Source organism: Cynocephalus volans, chromosome 2, assembly GCF_027409185.1.
Source record: "Cynocephalus volans isolate mCynVol1 chromosome 2, mCynVol1.pri, whole genome shotgun sequence".
NCBI lineage: Eukaryota > Metazoa > Chordata > Mammalia > Dermoptera > Cynocephalidae > Cynocephalus > Cynocephalus volans.
The window spans coordinates 186,333,431-186,353,911 of NC_084461.1; the positions used below are offsets into that span (position 1 = coordinate 186,333,431).

Genomic DNA, 20,481 nt, shown 5'->3' on the forward strand with positions numbered 1-20,481 from the left:
GAAATTTAGAAAACTCATAAATTAAACAGCTCTCCTAAATAAACAGTGGGTAAAAAGAAAAATCACAGAGAAATTGGAGAGTACTTTGAGATAAAGATCAAAGTGCAACATATCAAAATTTTTAGGATGCAGCGTTCATGCAGAGCTTAGAGGAAAATTTACACTTGTAAACACCTATATTAAAAATAAGAAAAATCTCAAATCAGTAATGTAAATTTCTACCTTAGGAAAATACAAAAAGTAGAGCAAACAAAACCAAAAACAAATAAAAGTAGGAAATAACAAAGATTACAACAGAAATATGTGAAATAGGGAATTAAAAACAATAGAGAAAATCAATAAAACCAAAAGTTGATTCTTTAAAAAGATCAACAAACTTTGCAAACCTTTATCTAGGCTGATCAAGAAAAAAGAGTGAAGACTGAAATTACTAAAATCAGAAATAAAATAGGGGCATTATTACACTGTCACTATGGCTTTTTGTGGTGGTAAGATTTAGTTTCTTTCTCTTTCTCATTTGCATTTTTATTCTATTGGTGGATTTTGTTCTTTCTTGTGGATTTGTGGAAGTGATTATTGTTTTTCAGATTTCAGATGCAAGAGTTCTTTGAGGATTTCTTGTAGGGCTGGTTGTGTAGTGGTGAACTCCCACAGCTTTTGTCTGGAAAATACACTACTTTCCCCTCATTTCTGAAGGATAGCCTTGCTGGGTATAGTATTCTTGGCTGGCATTTTTTCTCTTTTAGTATTTTGAGTATATCATCCCATTTTCTTCTGGCCTATAGAGTTTCTGTTGAGAAGTCTGCTGTTAGTCTGATAGAGGCTCCCTTATAGGCGACTTAATGCATTTCTCTTGCTTCTTTTAAGATTCTCTCTTTGTCTTTGAGTTTGCCAATTTGACTGTAATGTGTCTTGGAGAGGATTTTTTTGGTTGAATCTGTTTGGGGATCTTTGAGTCTCCTGGATCTGAAGGTCTGTGTCTCTCCCTATACCTGGGAAGTTTGCTATTATTATTTTGTTGAACAGGTTTTCCATGCCTTTTCATTTCTCTTCCCCTTCTGAAACACCTTTGATTTAAATGCTTGTGTGCTTAAGATTGTGTGCTAGCTCTCTTAGATTTCCTTCATTTTTAAAAATTCTTTTTTCCTTTTTTGTCCTCCTGGGTTATTTCTAAAAGACTATCTTCAAGATTAGAAATTGTTTCTACTGCTTGTTCTAGTCTGCTGTTTAAGCTCTCAGTTGTGTTTTTATTTTGTTGAGTGAATCTTTCAGTTTCATGAGTTGTGCTACATTCTTTTTAAAGGTATTAATCTCTTTGTGAATTTCCTCTTTCATATCCTGGATTTTTTTTTCTCATTTAATTATGTTGTCTAACTAAAGTTTCTCACATCCAGTGAATTTCCTTAAGATTGTTGCTCGGAATTCCTTTCAGTCATTTCAAGGGTTTTCCTCTCTATAGGGTCTGGTATTTGAGAATTACTCTACTATTTTGGTGGTATCATATTTTCTTGGAAATTTTTTTAATCTAATTTATTATATTAACTTTTTTTAAAATAGTCAAGCTGTTCAAAATTAGGATTATTCTCATCCTAGAGTAGACAAATGGGTGACATCTGATTGTGGCCGAGGGGTCCTGGGAGAACTCTGTCTTGCTGCCTTCTCCTATATACTGTACCTTGACTGTATTTCACAGGTGAGGCTGCAGTGGGCCAGGTCCCTAAATCCAATGATAGATATCCTCATAAGAAGATTGTGTGAAGACATAGGGGCACATAGAGAATGCCACGTGACAACAGAAGAAGAGATTGGAGTGATTCGTCTACAAGCCAAGGAATGCCAAGGATTGCTAGCAACCACCAGAAACTAGGAGAGAGGCCTGGAACAGATGCTCTTGGAGCCTCCAGAAAGAACCAACCTACTGACACCTTCACTTTGGACTTCTGGCCTCTAGGACTGTGAGAGAATAAATTTATGTTTAAGCCACCCAGTTTGTGATACTTTGTGATAGTAGCCCCAGGAAACAAATATACCCACTATCTCTTCTGGAGGAAGAATAGAGTGGAAGAATGAGAAGGATGAACTTACACAGTCTGGGAGTTGCAAACAACTTTTCACTGAGAATTTAGAGTGATCTCAGACAGGTGGCAGTCCAGGCATTTGGCAAAGTCCTATCCAGAAAAATAGACCCTTGTCCTAAGTTTCAAAGAATTTCTACAAATATCTTCCACAGGAAATGAGCAGTTCTTAGTCGAAAATAACTGGGCACAAGAAGAAAAAAAAAGCACTAGAAGCCAGAGCCAGGATGAACAATTACCAGCAGAAACAGACCCTCGGGATTTCAGATGCTGCAGTATTTGAGCACAGCCAATAAAATAATGATGTTCGATGCATTTCAGTAAATAAAGGCAAAGTTGAAAATATGTGCTCTAAAGAATGATGAAGCAGATTTGAAAAAGAACCAATCAGAACTTTAAGAGAAGTCATAGCTGAAGAAAGGATTTCTAAGTGGAAGCCAAATTTGACAAAATTATCTGGAATACAATACTGGAAAGAAAAGGAAGCTATAGAGAGGATAAGACACATGGAGAAAGAGAAAGTCTAACATTCTTCTAAGTAGAGTTCCAGAAAGAGAAAAGAAAAGTAAGCCAGAGTCCACAGAAGTGGGTTTCAGCTCATAAAAGATTCTAGCCCAGCCCCACCCCCACAACCTTGTTAGTTCTTCTCACCAAAGGTTTGTCCATGAGCAGTTCCTGAGAACTGAGCTGTCCTCAAGCTAGGACAAGGTGTCAGTGAGGAGTGGGCCTTGAGAATATTGAAGGCATTGTCCACTATCAGGCAGAGTCCTTCCCTGCACTGTCCAGCTCCAGGGAGTGCCCTTCGTATTGCAGTCCATGAGAATGGCACTGCTTGGAGTTGGGCAGCGCACAGCCTGTGTAGTTGACCCAGGCAACCAGCTGTCTCTGATGCCTTTTCTTCAGAGATAGCCCAAGGGGCTTTCCACATTTGACCAGTGGTTTTTTCCTTTGTGTTTTCTTTCCTCCCTCTCCCTCCCTGGAGAGAGATGGCATCCATCATCAGCTGGAGGATTTTACAGGGTGATGAAGGGAAGTTAATAGCTCTGTAAAGAAGAGCCAGTTACCTGGGAAGCTTTCCAGGCATGTTGTGTTCCCCAGCAACCCCAGGAGGCCTGGCTGTAAAGGCCACACACTCATACGGTGAGATGAGCAAGGCCTGGGTGACACATAAATGTGCCTGTTCCCACCTCCCCCTGGGGACAATGAAGAACCAGGATCCAACTCTGCCTGCTTGTTCTCTTCCAGGCTGAGCATTTGAACCTGGTTGTTGGTGACCTGAGACAACTGGGACCCTTGCTTACCCTAAGTGTGCACCAGACCAGGCCTGGAAAAGGAGATTCTGGTACCGTCTGCCCTGACTTGCTGTGTGGCCTCATCAAACCACCCAGCTTCTGACTTCCAATCTCTCCCTGACTGCTTCTGAGCATTGAGTTTCCAATGAGATTGTAGTGGCAGCATGTTTGATAAACTGTGCTGCATGGTGCATGTTGGAGAGTGGGTGGTAATTATTTCTGAGGGCATTTGGGCCACCTGGCATTGCTGTATCTCATTCAGGGCCAAGCTTGTCTCTATCAAACCCACCACATGGAAAGGGGCTGAGATGGCCCCCGACATCCCCACACCCACTCCAAGGATAGCAACATCCAGTTGTCCTCTGTCTGGCATTTATGCCTTGCACACACTCTTGGGGGAGGGCATGTCTGGCTCCATGAAAAGTCTGAGTCACAGACTCTGTCAAGAAACAGGGACATAGCAGAGAGGGAGGACTATTCTTGGAGAATCTTTTCGGAGCTCTAAGGAACAGCTAACAGAGCAGTTTGTAATTAGCAGTTTGGCTGTTTAGCAGCATTATCTGCCTGTAGAGGGTTTTTGTGAACATTTGCCAAGCAACCCTTCTTAAGTACCTGCTACGTGCCAGGCCTTTGCTGCCTAGCACCTGCTGTGAACAGAAAGACGAATCAGACGGACCTGCTATTCTTTCATTTGTTCAGGCTTCTTCTAGCTACTGGGATTATAGCCACGAATAGGACAGGCCAGGTCACCTGCACTGAGGGGAAGGAAGGCAGTCTACAGAGTGTGGCCGTGGGACCGAATGGGGAAGGAGGGGGTAGCTACTCTGCAGAGGGGCCCAGGAGGGCATGGCATTTGCACTGCGACCTGGGTGGTGACAAAGAGCTGGGCAGGTGGGGCACAGCGTGGTTGGAGTGGAGTGATCAGGGAGATGCAGTTGGCGAGGCAGGAAGGGCCCAGGTCACACACAGTCTTACAGTCACGGAAGATGGAAGTAAACAGTGCGGAGCAAGTCCCCACCATGGAGGGCTGCATGGAGCCCTTCAAGACAGATGGGGAGAAGGGGAAGGCAGCAGAAGAGAGGGCAGGGGGAAGGGGGGACAGGGAAGGACGGGTTGGGGGAAGCAGGTGTGGGGGGAAGGGAGGGCGGCGGGGAAGGGGAGTCTGGGGGAAGGATAGTCCATGCACAGGAGCCTTCTGGGATCAGCACATTTGGGAGCCACAGTTAGATCTCTCTGCTTATGGAACCCTCTAGCAGCACCTGCCTTCTTCCCTTTAGCTCCTAACAGATCTTCTATTTTTTAATTGTGGCAAAATATACGTATCATATGATTTACCATCTGGGCCATTTTTAAGTGTGCCGTTCTGTGGCATTCGGTACATTCCTGTTGCCGTGCTACCATCACCACCGTCCATCTCCAGAATTTCTTCATCCACCCAAACTGAAACTCCATTAAACACTAACTCCCCACTCCTCCTGCCCCCAGCTCCTGGCACCCACTCTTCCACTTCCTGTCTTTACGAATGGGACTGCTCTGGGGGCCTCGTATAAATGGAATCATACAGTATTTGTCCTTTTGTGTCTGGCTTTTTTCACTTAGCATAATAACTTCAGGGTTCATTCATAATGTAGTGTTTGTCAGTATTTCCTTCTTTTTTTAAGGCTGAACAATATTTCTCATTAGGTTCTGGTGACTCGTGTGATGTCTGCTGTATCAGTCCTTTTCTGTTGCTTATAACAAAATACCTGGAACTGGGTAATTTGTAAGAAAATGAAATTTACTGCTTACAGTTTCAGAGGCTGGGAAGTCCACAATCCAGGAACACGTCTGGTGAGGGTCTTCTTTGGTGGTGGCTTAACAGCAATGCAGGGGTCTCATATGGCATAAAATGGCAGAGCAGAGAGAGAGAGGCTCTCATGTACTCTCCTTTTATAGCCCTCAGAACCACACCCCTGACCACCACTATTAATCCATTCCCTACTGCATAGTCCTACAATCTAATCACCTCTTCAAGGCCCCACCTTTCAAGTCCCATAATAGAATTTCCCACCCTCAACAGTTATAGTGGGGATTAAGTTTTGGGGGGACATTCAGCCAAAGGTATCTGTCTTTCCCAGTGGCCTGGAGGCTCCCTGAGGACTCTGTCTTGGTCCCCTGTACCCTCTGCACCCACCATAGGACCTGGCTCTTAGAAGGTGCTTAGTTGGAGCATGAAGTTCAGATGGCTAGAGTATAGACTTCTTGCTGGGAGAGGAGGTTGGAGGATCGTGTTGAATGTAAAAGACCTTACTTGCCAGACTTCTAGGGAAATGTTTCCATTCATACAAGCCTCCTAGGGAACTTGTGAGAAATTCATATTCCCAGGCCCCTCCCTTGGCAATGCAGCAGATTTGGGCTGGAACCGAAGAGCATGTATTTTGAAAGAGATAACCTCTATTTCTAAGGTCAGTTGGAAACATTAAAACAAAACCAAGTAACTACTCTCTGATAGAATTTAAATGGAGCTATTTCTCAGCTGGAAGATTTGCACTTACTACAAAATAATCTGAAAAAAATTTTCTCTAAATCATGCATCTTTGTAAAAACTCAGTAAATCTGCTCTGTTTGCTCATGTTGTATCCAGATTCAGATGCAGCCACCATTTATCCATCAATGAATATTTCCAGCCTTGAACATACCACTTAAATTTTTGGAACCTTGATGCATTCCAAAAATGGGAGCACCATTGCCTTTTCCACCTTGGAGGATTGGTCTGAAAGAGCAAGTGTAAAAAAGCTAAAAGCATTTATAAACCATAAAATGCTATTATCAATGCTAGGGCATGTATTTATATAAGTTGATGTAAATTTAGAAGGTGATGGTTGAGTTCTTAGCTATTTCTATTCTGGCTATGCAGTAGGATAAATCTGACCCCACCACTTACTGAGTGATTGGGGGTGAGAGACTGTAGTGACACAAAGCCATTGGTCTCCTCAGTTATGAAACTGCATGTAATAGCATATGCAGAACAGTATCATTCAGTCATGAGAAGGATTGAGGCACTGACACACGCTTACAACATGGATGCACCTAGAAAACATCATGCTAAGTGAAAGCCACATATTGTATGACTCCATTTATGTGAGCTGTCCAGAATAGGCAAATCTAGAGACAGAAAGTAGGTTAGTGGGTGCCAGGGGGCGGTGGCGGTAGGGGGTGGCAATGGGAAGTGACTTCTAACAGGTATGGTGTTTCTTTCTGGGTGAGGAAAACGTTCCGGAATTAGATAGTGGTGATATTTTCTCAACTCTTTGAATATACGAAAAACCAGTTTAGAAGGATGAGTTACATGGCATGTGAATTATATCTTAATAAAATAAGTAAATGGCAGTAAAAAGGCAATACATCTAAGTCCAGGTAGTTGTGAGGATTAAGTCACTCATCATTTATTTATATAGCCTGAGTGTGTAAAATAACTGAAGGGTTTTATAAACTACAGGGCCCAGCAGAATGGTCTGGTTTTCCAGATGTGTCGGCTCAAGGGAGGGGCTCTTGGGGTATGGGGCTCGTTGAGACCCTGTCACTGCCTCCAGGAGGCACCGTTCACCCTGGTGATGGCTTCAGGAAAGTCAGAGCTGGGCGGACTGTGTGTTTCCTCCTACACCCTCCTCACAGTGTGCATTGAAGAATTGGGGGCGGGTGGGGGTGAGACTAAGCCTATGACCCATCAGTTGCTCTAGAATCTGTATCTTTAAGGAGCACTCTGACTGCTTGTTGTGATGTGGCAAGTTTGGGAAACACCCTTTTAGGCAATACAGGGAGCTGCAGACAGTTTCTTGGAGCTGAAGGGCATGCCCCGCACTGGGCTGTAGCTATTGCAGAAGGAGCCTCAGGCCTTTCTGGTACCGTGAGTAGGGTGGGTTCAAGGGGGCAGGACTAGGGACATTGGCTCCTAGAACTCCAACATGGGGCTTGTACCTCTCTAGACTTGAGGCCAGCCCCACAGGGCTACTTGCAGGCCACACAAGACCAGCTGTTTTTTGGAACAACAACCAAAATCATTTGCAGCTGATAACGGACAGGCTCCCAAATAAGTCGGCTGAGAGCCTCAATGCTGGAATCCTGCACACAGTGGGCTCTGAGTGGAGGTTTATTGGTGGGTGTGTTGGCAGAGTAAAGAGGAGAACCTTGTCCAGGCAGAAATCTGTGCCAGGGCTATGCCTGCCTGCCTACAAGCCACAGGGAACATCAGCAGCAGACACTCAGTCCATTTGTGGTAAATGCAGGAAATAACGAAAGGCTGAATTTAATGAGGGCTGGCCGCTGATTTAGCCTCATGGAGATCATTTGGTGACCTTGACCAATACAGTTTCAGCGGAGTGTGGGTTGAAGTGGGTTGGAAAGAGACTGGGAGGTGAGACTGCAGAAACATCAGTAAAGCTCACCTGCAGGAATACTTTTGCTCTAAAGGTGGGCAGAGAAATGGGATGATACCAAGGAGGTGGGGTTAGAAGGGCTGTGGAGTTTTTGTTTGGTTTTGTTTTTCAAATATAGGAGCTATCACCTCCATGTTTGAATGCTGATGGGGTGGGATTGTCCAGCAGAGAGCCAAGAACTGCCGAGAGCGGGGAGCACTGTTGGAGAAGATTCCTGAAGAAGAGGGGAAGGGACCCAGTGCCCGAGAGTCGGTCTTCAGTGGGAGCAGAGACATCAATCCGTTGTAACAGCAGTGGGTGGATTTGCAGCCAGGCTGGTGGATTCGATGGTGGGAATTTAGCTGGGCCCTCCTGAGGTGTCCAGTCAAAACCTGGAACAGAGGCTGGCCTCAGGAATTAAGCACTCAAGAAGGTTCACTACTATTGTTGCTCGTGTTTAATATGTGTTATCATGACTACGTCATTACTGTCATCACAGGGCTGCCACCAATTTCGGAGTAAAAGGCTCTGAGTGAAAATCTCAGCTGTGCCTCTTATCTCTAGAGTCTTGGGAAGTTCCCTGAAGCTTTGGTTTCCCTAGGGGATTGATGGAGCTGAGCGTGGCCTCCCTTGGGGCCAACCCCCTGCCAATGGGTCAATCACAGCCTCCTGCCATTAGAGCTGCCCCAGCCCCCAAGCATCTCAGGGGTCCTCTCTCCTGATGCCCCAGAAGCTGGGGGCCTTCTCCCCTAAAGGGCTGCCCATTTCTAAGGGCTACTGGGCTCCTGGAATGCCCTGGCACTCCTTACATAGGAAGACAGTCTGGATGCTGCTGCCAAAACAGTGGTGCCATGAGGGGGTGACCAGGAGTGAGGACAGAAGGCCCTAGAGCAAACCCCAAGCGACGGGTGTGTGAGCCAGAGCTTGGAACCAGACAGTCAGGGCCAAGGTGCCCTCTGGGTTTGTATTTCTGTTGTCACATCTGAGCCTCCAGTGGCATTTTGTTTGAAGGGTCCTGCCTTGTTTCAGCCATACTCAGTATTAAATTGGAAGAGCACCAACTCCAGAGGCCAGCGTGGTGGTGGTGGTAGCTCAGTGACTGGCAGAGTCCCTAGAGGATGGGGTCTGGGGGGTGAGTTCCCTCTAGTCCCCACTTATGACTGTCTTGGAAACTCTGGTTTCAGTTTTATTTCCTCACGTGCAAATCTGCTCTGCCCTTTCCCACTCCATCAAGGTTGCTAAGCTGGCAGCCACGGCCAAGAAGTGGGAGGCCTAAGCATGGGGCTTGCTTGACTTGCTGCTGTCCTTGGGTAGGATGCCTCCTGCTCTGGGGCTGTTTTGCTATCTGTGCCCGCTGCTTCCCAGCCCTGCAGAGCTCTACACACCCTGTGGTGTCCTCAGGTGGCCACTGTGCCCTGGGGTCTGATGACCGAATCCCGCAGTGGCTTGGCAGTTGCCCCAACTTGGCACTCCAGTTATACAATGGTGAGATTTATGGCCTTCTGTGGGATTTTGGGTGACTGCAGTGGTGCCCAGGGCCTTGAGGCTCTCTGAGGACCCCTTCACTACTCAGGCCAGGGAAGGCAGGGAGCTGTGCCCTGCTCTATGTGGCCTCCATGTGGCTCAGTGGGGAGAGAGCCCTGGTGTCAGGGTCCCAGTCCCCAACCCAGCTCCGTCTTCTCACCCTGCAAAGTCTGGGCACGTCCCCTTGCTCCCAGCCTTAGTCTCCTTGTTTATAAAGTGAGGTTGGACTGGAGCAGGGTCCTCGACTTGTTTCTTGGCACAGAGCCCTTTCTTCCAAAGATACCTCTGGTGGAAGCCCAGTCTCTGAGGGATAAAGGTGGGACTGCTCTGGGGCAGGGGTTGGAGGCCAATCTGTGGGGGACAAGCTCCTCCTACCTGTAGCCCCAGGGCACTGAGGGGCAGCTGGTCAGTGCCAGCCTCCCACACCCATGCAGAGCAACCTTCCACTTCCTGCACCCCCAGGCCTGGGGCTGGTCCCTGGGCACAAGGGATAGCCCCTCACTCCGTACCCCTCAGGCGGCCCATTGCCCTCCCACTCATCCCTAGACACAGCTGGATGTTCAGAGAGGCGTGGGGGCTGGTTTCCTGCACCTGGGGAGGAAGTGCTGTCACTCTTAATCCCTGCAGCCCCTGCTTGGGGACCTGTGGGTTCGGGAAGCAGAGAGCAGAGGAGGGGGCTTTCCTAGAGTAAGAGGCTGAGAGACCCAGAGAGCCAGAGGGAGCTTCCAGCTGTGGGGCCCTGGGCTTGACTGCGGTTCCTGCCCTCCCTGCTGCTGCAAGAGGCCAGGCTCCTGCTGGCCTGGCATGGAGCATCTTGCAGACTCACTAGCCAGAAGGCAGTTGAATTGCATGTGGATGGAGTCCATCCCCGTGTCTCCACACAGCCTCACTCCTGAATTCCATCTGTGACGTCAAACCCCCACTAATCACGGAAAACCAGATTAGTTCTGTAAACTCAATTCTCCTGCCTGCCCTCCTGGTCAGTGAGTCTCACCGTGGTCTCCACCCAAGAAGCCAGCCGCCTCCCCGCTCACCCTTCTGAGCCAAGCCCTGATAATCTGCCTTAAGTCTTCACCACACATCTCCACCCAGCTGCCCGCATCTTTCCACTGTAAAGCTTGTAGGGTCGGGAAGACCTTTAGGGTCCAAGGCTATGTTTTTGCGAGAGACCGTGCCCCTGGACTTGGGTGACATCCTCACACCTCCTCTCCAACTATCTGCCTGTGCCCAGATCCCTGGCCTGGCTGCAGCCCATACCTTGTCCAGGGCTGGACTCTCTTGCTCCCATGGCCTCCCTGGATGTCACACGAAATGGCCCCCATTCTGACATGGTCTGGCCCTGTTGGGTCCTCAAAGACACTGATGAACATGGGGCTGGGGGTCGTTTCTAGGGTCATAAATACAGGGGTCTGGAACCCCAAGGGTTTTCTGAAGGCTGGGGCCCAAGCGTTCTATTTGAGGCTCCAAAGAGGGTCTCTGTTCTCCGTGGAGAGGGGCCGAGTGGGATATGCACGTGGATGGTCACCCAGACCCCTTGCCTGGCTTTCCTCACAGAAGGGCCTCTGGAGACCTGTATTTTTCTTTTTCCCTATCACTGTGCCAGGCCCTGAAAGCTGCCCTGTGGAAAACAGTACAATATAATTCCATCTAACTCATCACGACTCCAGCAGAGACGAGATGAAATGTGTGTCTATCTCGCGCCCAGGCAGCCGAGTGGGTATAATGAGATTGTCTGAGGGTTCGGCTGCTGGTCGAAGGGCTCAGGGGACAGGCAGACACACAAGTCACACTGCTTCCCTAGTGTGGGGAGGGGTCTGCCCGTGCTCCCTGGCCTCAGGCTCTCAACCAGCAAGAAAGGAAGTAGGATCCTGTCCAGCTGTAAGCCAGCCGCACCTAAACAGGGCCATTCCTCCTGCGGACATTCCTCTGTGCCTGGCTGTCGGACCACTTCCCTGCTGCCAGTGGGTTTAGTGTCTGCACCTGGGGGTAGGCAGCCCAGCCAGGAAAGCCCAGGCCCTATGTCACAGGCACCTGGCTCGAGAGCCTGCTGGGCATTGTCCTAGTGCCTGCGTACTCACTACCACTAGTCGGGTGCTGGCTGGAACTGGGCTGAGCACTTTATATGCATCATCTCATTTAACCCATAAGACAACCCAAGAGGGTAGGTGCTATTCTTACCCCTACGGTAGAAGATAAAATGAAAAATCAAAGCGATTAAGTGATTTGCCTACAGTCACAGCTAGGAGGTGGCAGGTCTAGGTTCAAAGTCCTTGATTTTAATCACTGCACTAACTACCCTTCTCTGGCCATTTGCACACATACTGCTCAAACTCTGCTGCTGCTGCTATTTCATGAAAAGTCGAGTCATATAGAAAAGTGCCAAAGTTTCCCAAAATTCCATCAATTTGAGATAACTGCCTCACCACCATTCAGTGAATATTTATCTATTCCAGACTTTGTACAAACAGACGTATATAAAATGGTAATTTTTTTTTAAAGATGAATCATGTTCTACATGCATTTTTAAAATAAAAATCTTTAATTTTATTTCAGTTTAACCGAAGACAAATCTATTTGCATGTATCTAAAATGAAATGGAAGGAAATTGCTAAACTTCAGAAAAACGTTTCTTCATCAGAAGTGATAACAGTCCTAAAAGGCTAAATTTAAGGGAAAAAAAGAAAAACTTTTAAAAATAGCTTTATTGAGTTCTAATTTATGTACCATAAAATTTACTCATTTAAAGTAGGCAAGTCAGTGGTTTTGGTATATTACATTATTGGATTTTTTAAATTGTGGTAAATATATATGTGTGTCTATATATAACATTGTCTTAGTCCGTTTTGTGTTGCTATAACAGAGTATTTTAGACTGAGTAATTTACAATGAACAGAATCTATTGGCTCACAATTCCAGAAGCTGGGAAGTCCAATATCAAGGTGCGAGCATCTGGCGAGGACTTTCTTGCTGTGTCATTACATGGCAGAAGGCATCACATGGCAAAAGAGCAAAGAGGGACAAGGGAGAGAGAGAACGAGAGGGGGAGAGAAGGGGTTTCATAAGGAACCCACTTCTACAATAATGGCATTAATTCATTCATGAAAGCAGAGACCTCATGGCGTAACCACTTCTTAATACTGTTGCAATGGCAATTAAATTTCAGTGTGAGTTTGGGAGGGGACAAACATTCAAACCATAGCAAACATAAAATTTGCCGTTTTAACCATTTTTAAATGTACAATTCCATTGCACTAAGTATATTCACAGTGTCATGCAACCATCACCTCTACCATTTCCAAGCTTTCTCATCACCCAAATATTAACTCTAACCATTAAACAATGACTTCTCCATTCCTCCTCCCCCTAGCTCCTGGTTACTTCTAATCTACTTTCTGAGAGAAAAACTTTTAAAAGGTTAAAATCATTAATTTTTTACAAGTAATAAACATTACTTTTTAATAGCAGTTTTAGGTTCACAGCAAAATTGAGTGGAAAGTACAGAAAGTTTCCATATTAACCTGGTCCCACATCAACAATGCCCCACCATCAACTTCCTACACTAGAGTGGTACATTTGTTACAGTTAGCAAACTTCCATTGATACATCATCACCCAAAGTCTATAGTTCATATTAGGTTCACTCTTGGTGTTGTACATTCTATGAGTTTTGGCAAGTGTACAACATGTATCCCCCACTGTAGTATCATACAGAACAGTTTCACTGCCCTAAACATCCTCCATGCTCTGCCTATTCTTCCTTCATTAACTGTTTTGCCTATGTAATGAACCAACTTCCATGGCTTGGAAGTTGGGGAAATTATATGTCTACCTCTGTTCTTCCACTCCCAATTTTTGTTATTAATTGTGTAAATTGTTGAGGTTTCTATATTCTATTCATATTCAATAACCATAATTGCCAAGATTGCAAAAATATCAACTCGATACTCATCGAAATTTCTCCACTGATGAATTTATTTTGATTTATCTTTTGGATTTCAAGATCAAGTAATTTTTAAAAGAAGACTTGATGGGTGTCTAAGCCCCTAAACTCATGGTTCAGAATGTTTAATAACTTAATACTTAAAGGACAGTTCGGCAGGGTATGAAATTCTGGTTTCAAATTTTTTCTCTTAGAACTCTGTGGATACTGCTCCATTAAGTTTTGAAATTGTATTGCTGGGGAGTAATCTGATTTCCCCCAACCTGTCTCCCTGAGCCTCCTCATTATGTGGTTCTTTCTTTATCCTGTAAGGTCAGTAACTTTTTCAGGATGTGTCTTGCTATTACTTATGCCATCAATTTTTCCTGGGACACAGAATCCCAGTTAGTCTGCAGAAATCAAGTCTTTTTTATTTTAGGAAAATTTCCTATTATATATTGGAATACTTTTCCCCCCTGTTCTCTCATTCTGTTTTCTTCCAGAATCACACCAGTTATGTATATGTTGGATTTCCTTTTGCCTCCATATCTGTCATTCTGTCTTATTATCATTCTCCACTTAATTTTATGTGATTTCCTCAAACCTGTCCACTGCATCTCTAGTTTTTCACCTTACTAGTAGAGCTTTTAAAAAATATCTGTGATGTATTTATTTTCCTTTCCCACTCCCCCCCCCAAGCTAAGCTAGCTCACCTTTTAATTTTTCATCTCTTTCTGTCATCAAATAATTTCTTTTTAAAATTTCTCTCTTTTTTCCCACCCCCACTAATTTTTTTTTTTTTTTTTTTTTTGTCTTTTTTTGTGACTGGCACTCAGCCAGTGAGCGCACCGGCCATTCCTATATAGGATCCAAACCCGCGGTGGCGCAGGAGCGTCGCTGCACTCCCAGTGCCGCACTCTCCCGAGTGCGCCACGGGCTTGGCCCAACCCCCACTAATTTTTAAGAGATTATATCTGTAATTTCTTTGAGTCTACAGATAACTATGTTCTCTGAAGTCTTTCTATATTTCTCTGGATGATTCCTCTTGTGATGTATGTTTTCATCTGCCCTTCCTTAATGCATAGGACCCATGTGGGTTCCTTTCTGATTGTTATTCCTTAACTACAGTCCAGATAGCAGTGTGTGGAGGATGTGGTGAGTGATCTGGAACAGTCTGAAGCTGCATTTTGAGCTTATTGTCTGGACGACTTTCTTCTCAGAGCCCTGATTTATCCTCTGCCCTGGGATTCCATCTCTCAAGTTTCAGGGTTCATGAGGTCATTGTGGCTCACAGCAAAGCTCTTTAGGTGCTTGACTTTCTTCACCCCCCAATGCCTCTTCTCCCTCCCAAGCCCCACTTCACTCCCAGCATCAACCTTAGCTAAAAAACTAGGTTCTATCATAGGAATGTCATGCTAGCATGATTTCCCCCTCAGCACCCACACCTCTTCCATTCCACAATGTGAAATCACGTCTCTGCGTGGACTACATTCATATCAGCCCCTAACTGCAAATAACCCAAATGCCCATCACGATAGAATGGTTAAGTCAGTTATAGTATATTCACCAATGGAATACTATACAGTGATGAGAATGAGTGATCTACAACTATGTGTACTTGGATGAATCCTGTAAACATAATGTCAATCAAAAGAAACCCAACACAAAAGAGTAGATGCAATATCGTTCCATCTGAAATTGCTGGTTCTGTAGGTAAAAGTTAAATGCTGGCAGTTCATGGGCTTCACCCTAATATAAAGTACAGAAACAGGCAAAAGGCAGGACAGTGGTCATCCATGGTTGGTGGAATGTGGCCAGAGGAACACAAGAGGCTTCTGGGCTTGTTAATTTTCTGTTTCTTGATGTGGGTGCTGGTCATATGGGTGTGTGAAAATTTGTACTTATGATTTGTGCACTTTTTTGTACGTATGTGATACTTCAATAAAAAGTGAAAAACAAAACAAAAACAGGGAGATTCCCCACCTTTCCTTGGACACATCCACAGCCCTAGATCTCAGCTTTCTAACAAGAGGCTTTGTGTCTGTGACTTTCAGGAGGTGGTACTTATTGGGGTCCAAAGCGGTGTGTGTTAGCTCTTGGCATGTTCCTTCCTCCCAGCTCAGACTTCATGGCTGGTGTCCTACACTGTTTGTGGTTAAGGGGTGTAGCAATTCTCTCATTTTATCAGTGACGGTGACTGTTCTGTCTTTAGTAGTTTTTCATTGTTTTTAAGGGAGGACAGTGGAATAGAAATGTTCCTACTTGCCATCTCTAACAGGACATCAGGTGCACTAGCATAGGTGTAGCCAAGAAGAAACAGGCCTGGCTTTGTTTCTTAACTAAGGAAAAGGCTGGTACTTGACCAAACAGAGGCTGTAGGCGCCTTCAGAGTGAGCTTCTGGACAGACAATTCCCAAAGCAGCCAGCACTCAGAAATCATGTCCCTTTCCTGAATTCTGCTGCCCTTCTGGGGGCATCCTGAGAGGATGCTGAGCTCTGAAGCCTTCCCAAAGAGGAGCCTTACTGGGCGTGGGGTAAGCACAGGCTTTCCAGGGGCTGGTTCACAGGATGATGGTCACTCCTTTTCTGCTGTGTGTGTCTTTTCTCCCCTGGGGGAGAGGGCACCCCTAGAAGCCTGTGACAGTCTCTGGTCTACCTGCTCCTGCCCTACACCTGGCATTGAACTTCATGGACTTGTGGGTGGGCAGCCACTTGAAGCTGTGGGGAATGGCTGGTCTCAGCCTCAAGCATTGTCCTCCCCCAGGCAAGTAGCAGCAGGGTGGCTTCTGCACCCCCACCCCATCTCCCTGGGACACACCTGTGGGAGGGGGTGCTGATGGCTATTTCTGCTCCTGGGCCTGGGCTCATTCTGCTCCTTCTCCAGGAGGTGACCTCCTCATGCCTGCTTCCTTCTCTGCCAAGCAGAATCCCATGGATCTCAGAAGCCCAGCTCTACCTTCCATGAAGTGTTTCCCGACTGAGTGACAAACACCCGCCTCTGGCACCTGGGGAGCCCTTCACCTGTGCTTGTCTCATTTTAATGACACTCTGAAAACTCTGGAAGTCAGGTGGTATTATCCTCATTTGCATATGGAGAGATGGAGGCTCAGCAGATACAGAGACTTGCTCTAGGAGATCCCATAGCTAGTAAAGGCATTGTCAGGTTTTGCCATTGGATTCTAGACTGAGCTCCAAACTGTGACCTCCCACCACATTTTGTGTCACTCTGAAGTCCTGAGCTGTCTTTCCTGCTCTTAGTCACCCATGCACTTAACTATAACTGTACAAAACTATTTATTTATTCTTTCCTTCTATCTCTCTCTGTACCTACCTACCTCTGTAGCTCTTTATAAAGGTCCTCATGGGCAGAAATGCAGTTGATTTTCTCCAACCCAGCGTTAGGTGGAATTGTATCCTAAGTGTCCAAGTTGTTCAGCAGTTCTGGAATGGTCGCGTGGCTGCTGCCCCCGGTTGGCCCTAAGCATTGCCTTTAGCCCAGATCCACCCTGGTGGTAGGAGCTACCAAAGGCCTCTGAGCCCTCTGGGTTTGTGTCCCCTCTCTGTCTCTGTCCCTTCTCTTCATGTGGAGGTGTAGACACCACCTATGTGATTATAGCTCATCTGGCAGCTTGTCTGTGGGGAGCATCATTATGTACCTGTCCAGACACAGGCTCTCAGAGACCCAAGTCAGTGTCTTCGGTGCTAGCTCAGGCTGAGATTTCATCCCTGGCTGATTTCAGGAGGTGGAGGTGTTTAAGGAATATGCTCAGTTCAGCCTGCGGGTCCTGCCTCGCCCCTAACCCGTGGGTCTGCAGCAGCACTTGGCAGGCCAGAAAACCAAGAGACTGGAGGATGGTCTGATTTGGTTGTAGGTGAGCACACAGGCAGGTCATTCACGGTAGGGGGGTTAAGATCCTGAAGGGGACATTGCTTAGACTCCTGGAGTGTCTGAAAAACATTTAGAGACATGTCTGACCTCTTTGTTGTTAGATGATGACAAAGGACTTGCTCAAGGTCACTCTGGGCCATTGCATTTACCCCATGCAGTAAAGGAGCACACCTGAGGCCCCACAGATGTAGGTGTGGGTGCCACATATCCCGGGGGTGCATGGTAGCTCCAGCTTCCTCTTCTGTGACTTCTGCAGTGCCATGTGGGTCTGCTAATCCTGGGGCTTCAGTGAAGAACCACGTGGAAAAGCTTTGGGAATATGGTCCTGCTGAACTGCAGTTTTCCATATCCTGCTTCCAATCCTAATTTCATCCAGCTCCTTCTTCCAAGCTTCCGGTTCTCTCCTTTGTGTGAGGAGGTTTCCCAAGGCAGGTGCCTGCACCACCCTCTTAACCACCTGGAAGCCCATCCAGGTGTCACACTTAGACTCTGCTTCCACTGAGTGGGCTCTCGTTCCCGTGGGATGTGGTGCAGCCTGCGCCCTTGCTTCTCTGTCCTGTGGCCTCAGCTTCCAGCCAGACTTGAGCATAGACAGTGGGCCTGGGGCAGGCAGCCTCAAAGCTGAGTAAGGGGCCGTGGGGAAGAACTCCCCGGGCAGCCATCAGCCTCTGCTTTTCCCTCAGGCTCTATGTCCACATTCCATGAGGCTGGTCGCCAGACCTACTATCCTTGGAGCAAGCCAGCAATGATCCCTTTTCTCTTGAGCATAGGCTTTGGGGAGTTCAGTCCCTCCCCACTGTGGTGATTTCAGGGTTGACTGGGTTGCATGAGCGGGAAAGCCCCTCCCAGCAAGAGTTCCAGCAAGAGTTCTCCCAGGAGGGGGAGAGGACGAGGGACTCCCCAGGGAGCGGGGAACTAGAAGGATGCTTATGAGTCCAAGTGATGTCTCTGAGTCAGAGAACTCCCAAGGGTAGTAGGGGTCTGGGGTCTTCTGTGGCTCCAGGGTTGTCTTATCTGTGGCTAGCACATATTGGGTGTTGTTTCATGGTGTATGTATAGTAGATAGGCTCTAATTGGCCAAAAATATGTTTATTTGGACTATATTTAAAGCAACTGGATTTGAGAATTCCTACATTCCTACCTGCTGTGAAGAAGTGATCAATATGGGGGTCATTTCAGGTTATTACAGTTGCTGTCTCCCTAAGTGGCTTATTAAAGGATTTCTTTCAACCCTATATGCCGATCTTCCTGGGAGTTCTGGTAAATATGCTTTTCTCAGTCTTGTTAGATGCACAGTAATGCTTTAGTGCCTGGACGATGCTTCTGTGCCCATATAGATTGGTGCCTTGCAGAGGCTGCCTGGCTGGCCGGGCCCTTACTCTTACCATTTAGCCAGTGTCCTGCCTGTGGTCACCATGAATCCTCCCTGACTGTCATCTTCAGAGGGGTCTTTCTAAAAAGCTATCCTAGTTCTTCCACTGTCCATCTTGGAAAACTTCACTAGCTTCAAGTTCATATAGCACATAACCTGTGGAGGTAACAAGTGAATATTTACAGCAAAGCCTCAGCCATCTAGGGCTTGGATTATAACAGGTGATGCCATTTCCAGTAACTGTGAGTGTACCTCCTTCAAGCACTAAGTACGTTTTTAAAAATTTGATTGTGTTAGGTGCAAATCTTCATAAGATGTAATCCTTGTCATCTTAAATAGAAGTTAGTGGGAATACACCGTTTGCTTATCTTCTTTGTCTCTTCTACCTCAGAGACCTTCCTTGCCCAATGTCAACTTTAAAATTGGTTCCGGGGCAGATCAGTTGGCTCGCGTGGTCATAGCATGGTGCTGATAACACAAAGGTCCAGGGTTTGATCCTTGTACCATCCAGACGCCAAAAGAAAAAAAAAAAAAAAAAAGAAAGAAAGAAAGAAAAAAAGAACAGGTGCTAATAAATGTTTATTATCTGAACTCTTGACCTTGGTGTTGCAAGGCTGTGCTCCAACCAACTGATCTAACTGGCCAGCCCTAAATGTTTATTATCAAATTGAACTGAAACCAAACTTTAGGGTCTTCTGCCAGAACACAGTGATGCCGTCTGCACATGAGCAGGACTGATTGCCCCAACACTGAAGGGGCTCAGGCTGCTGACTGTTAAGTCTCTTGCATCTAATTTTCATAGTCTTGTTTGATCTGCCTTCTTTCCCATGACCAGCCATCGTTCCTTGCTGCAGCCCAGGGTTGCCACTACAGAATCGGAAAACCAATGCTGCAGCTTGTTAGGACTGTGAGTAAAACAAGAGCATGGAGCTCTTTCCCTGGCCCTTGCTAATAGGGTGACAATCCTTTACTTCCCTGGGGCTGTTGATCAGAGTTTACACACAGCCTCTCACTTGGTTTTTCGGCAGATCTGGAAGATCGCTTAGCACACGAGGAAAACAGAGGATGGTCAGAGAGGCAGGTTGGCTCATGCCAGAGTCCAGACCAGAACTCTAGCCTCAGGGCTAGTCCAGGCTGTCCCTCTGTGCAGAAAGTGACTGTACTGTTCTCTCTCTCTTTTAGGGGTCCTTGGTGAATTTTGTCATGGTCATTTAAGGAACCTCGTGTAGAAGTCCCAACTCGCAGTTCCCCATCGCTGGGAAGGCGTGGACTCCAAGATGATTATAAAGGAATATCGGATTCCTCTGCCAATGACTGTGGAGGAGTACCGCATCGCCCAGCTGTACATGATACAGGTACAGGTCATGGGGCAAGCCACCATGAGGGCACACAGGTAACTGCATGTGGGTGTGTGACATCATGGCCTTCACAGTGTAGTGTCCACCCCAGGCTCCTAACAAGTGTCTGAATTGCTCTGGACTTCCTGCTCCCATGCACGATGCCAAGTACATGGTGGTGCTTCGTGGGTGTTAGTGGCATCAGGTTGTCTCGCCAGCCCTGTGTCCCTGGCACTTAGAACACTAACACCCTCCCTTGCATTCAGCACTCAAATTCTCACTGGTCCAGATACTGTCCCCATGTCGTAGTCAGCTCAGGCTGCCATCACCAAATACCATAGACTGGGGGCTTAAGCAACAGGAACTTATTCCTCACAGTTCTGGAGGCCAGAAGTCCCAGGTCAAGGCCTGGCAGATTCTCCCCCTGGCTTGTACACACCGTGTTCTCCCTGTGTCCTCGCACAACAAAGAGAGAGGGAGAGAGCTCTTGTGTCTTTTTCTCTTCTTACGAAGACACCAACCCCATCATGAGGGCTCTACCCTCATAACCTCATCAAAGACTAATCACCTCCCAAAGGCCCCATCTCGAGATACCATCACATTGGGGGTTAAGGCTTCAACATAAGAATTGGGTTGGGGCCAGACACATTCAGTTCATAACACCCCATTTGACAGACAGG

The 20,481-nt window shown here is 46.6% G+C and overlaps 1 protein-coding gene across 9 annotated transcripts in view; it reads left to right on the forward strand.

Annotated features, from left to right (window-relative positions):
• PITPNM2 (phosphatidylinositol transfer protein membrane associated 2) overlaps window positions 1–20,481 on the forward strand; it is a 148,840-nt gene that overhangs the window by 89,667 nt on the left and 38,692 nt on the right. For 7 of the 9 annotated variants that reach the window (XM_063085346.1, XM_063085351.1, XM_063085349.1 and 4 more), the window contains one exon: window positions 19,647–19,819. In XM_063085346.1, coding sequence (XP_062941416.1) covers window positions 19,742–19,819 — 78 coding nt within the window. In that variant the 5' untranslated portion in view covers window positions 19,647–19,741. Of the gene's footprint in view, window positions 1–3,350; window positions 3,418–19,646; window positions 19,820–20,481 lie in introns of those variants that run through there. The other 2 variants (XM_063085348.1, XM_063085353.1) reach the window with 2 other exon arrangements.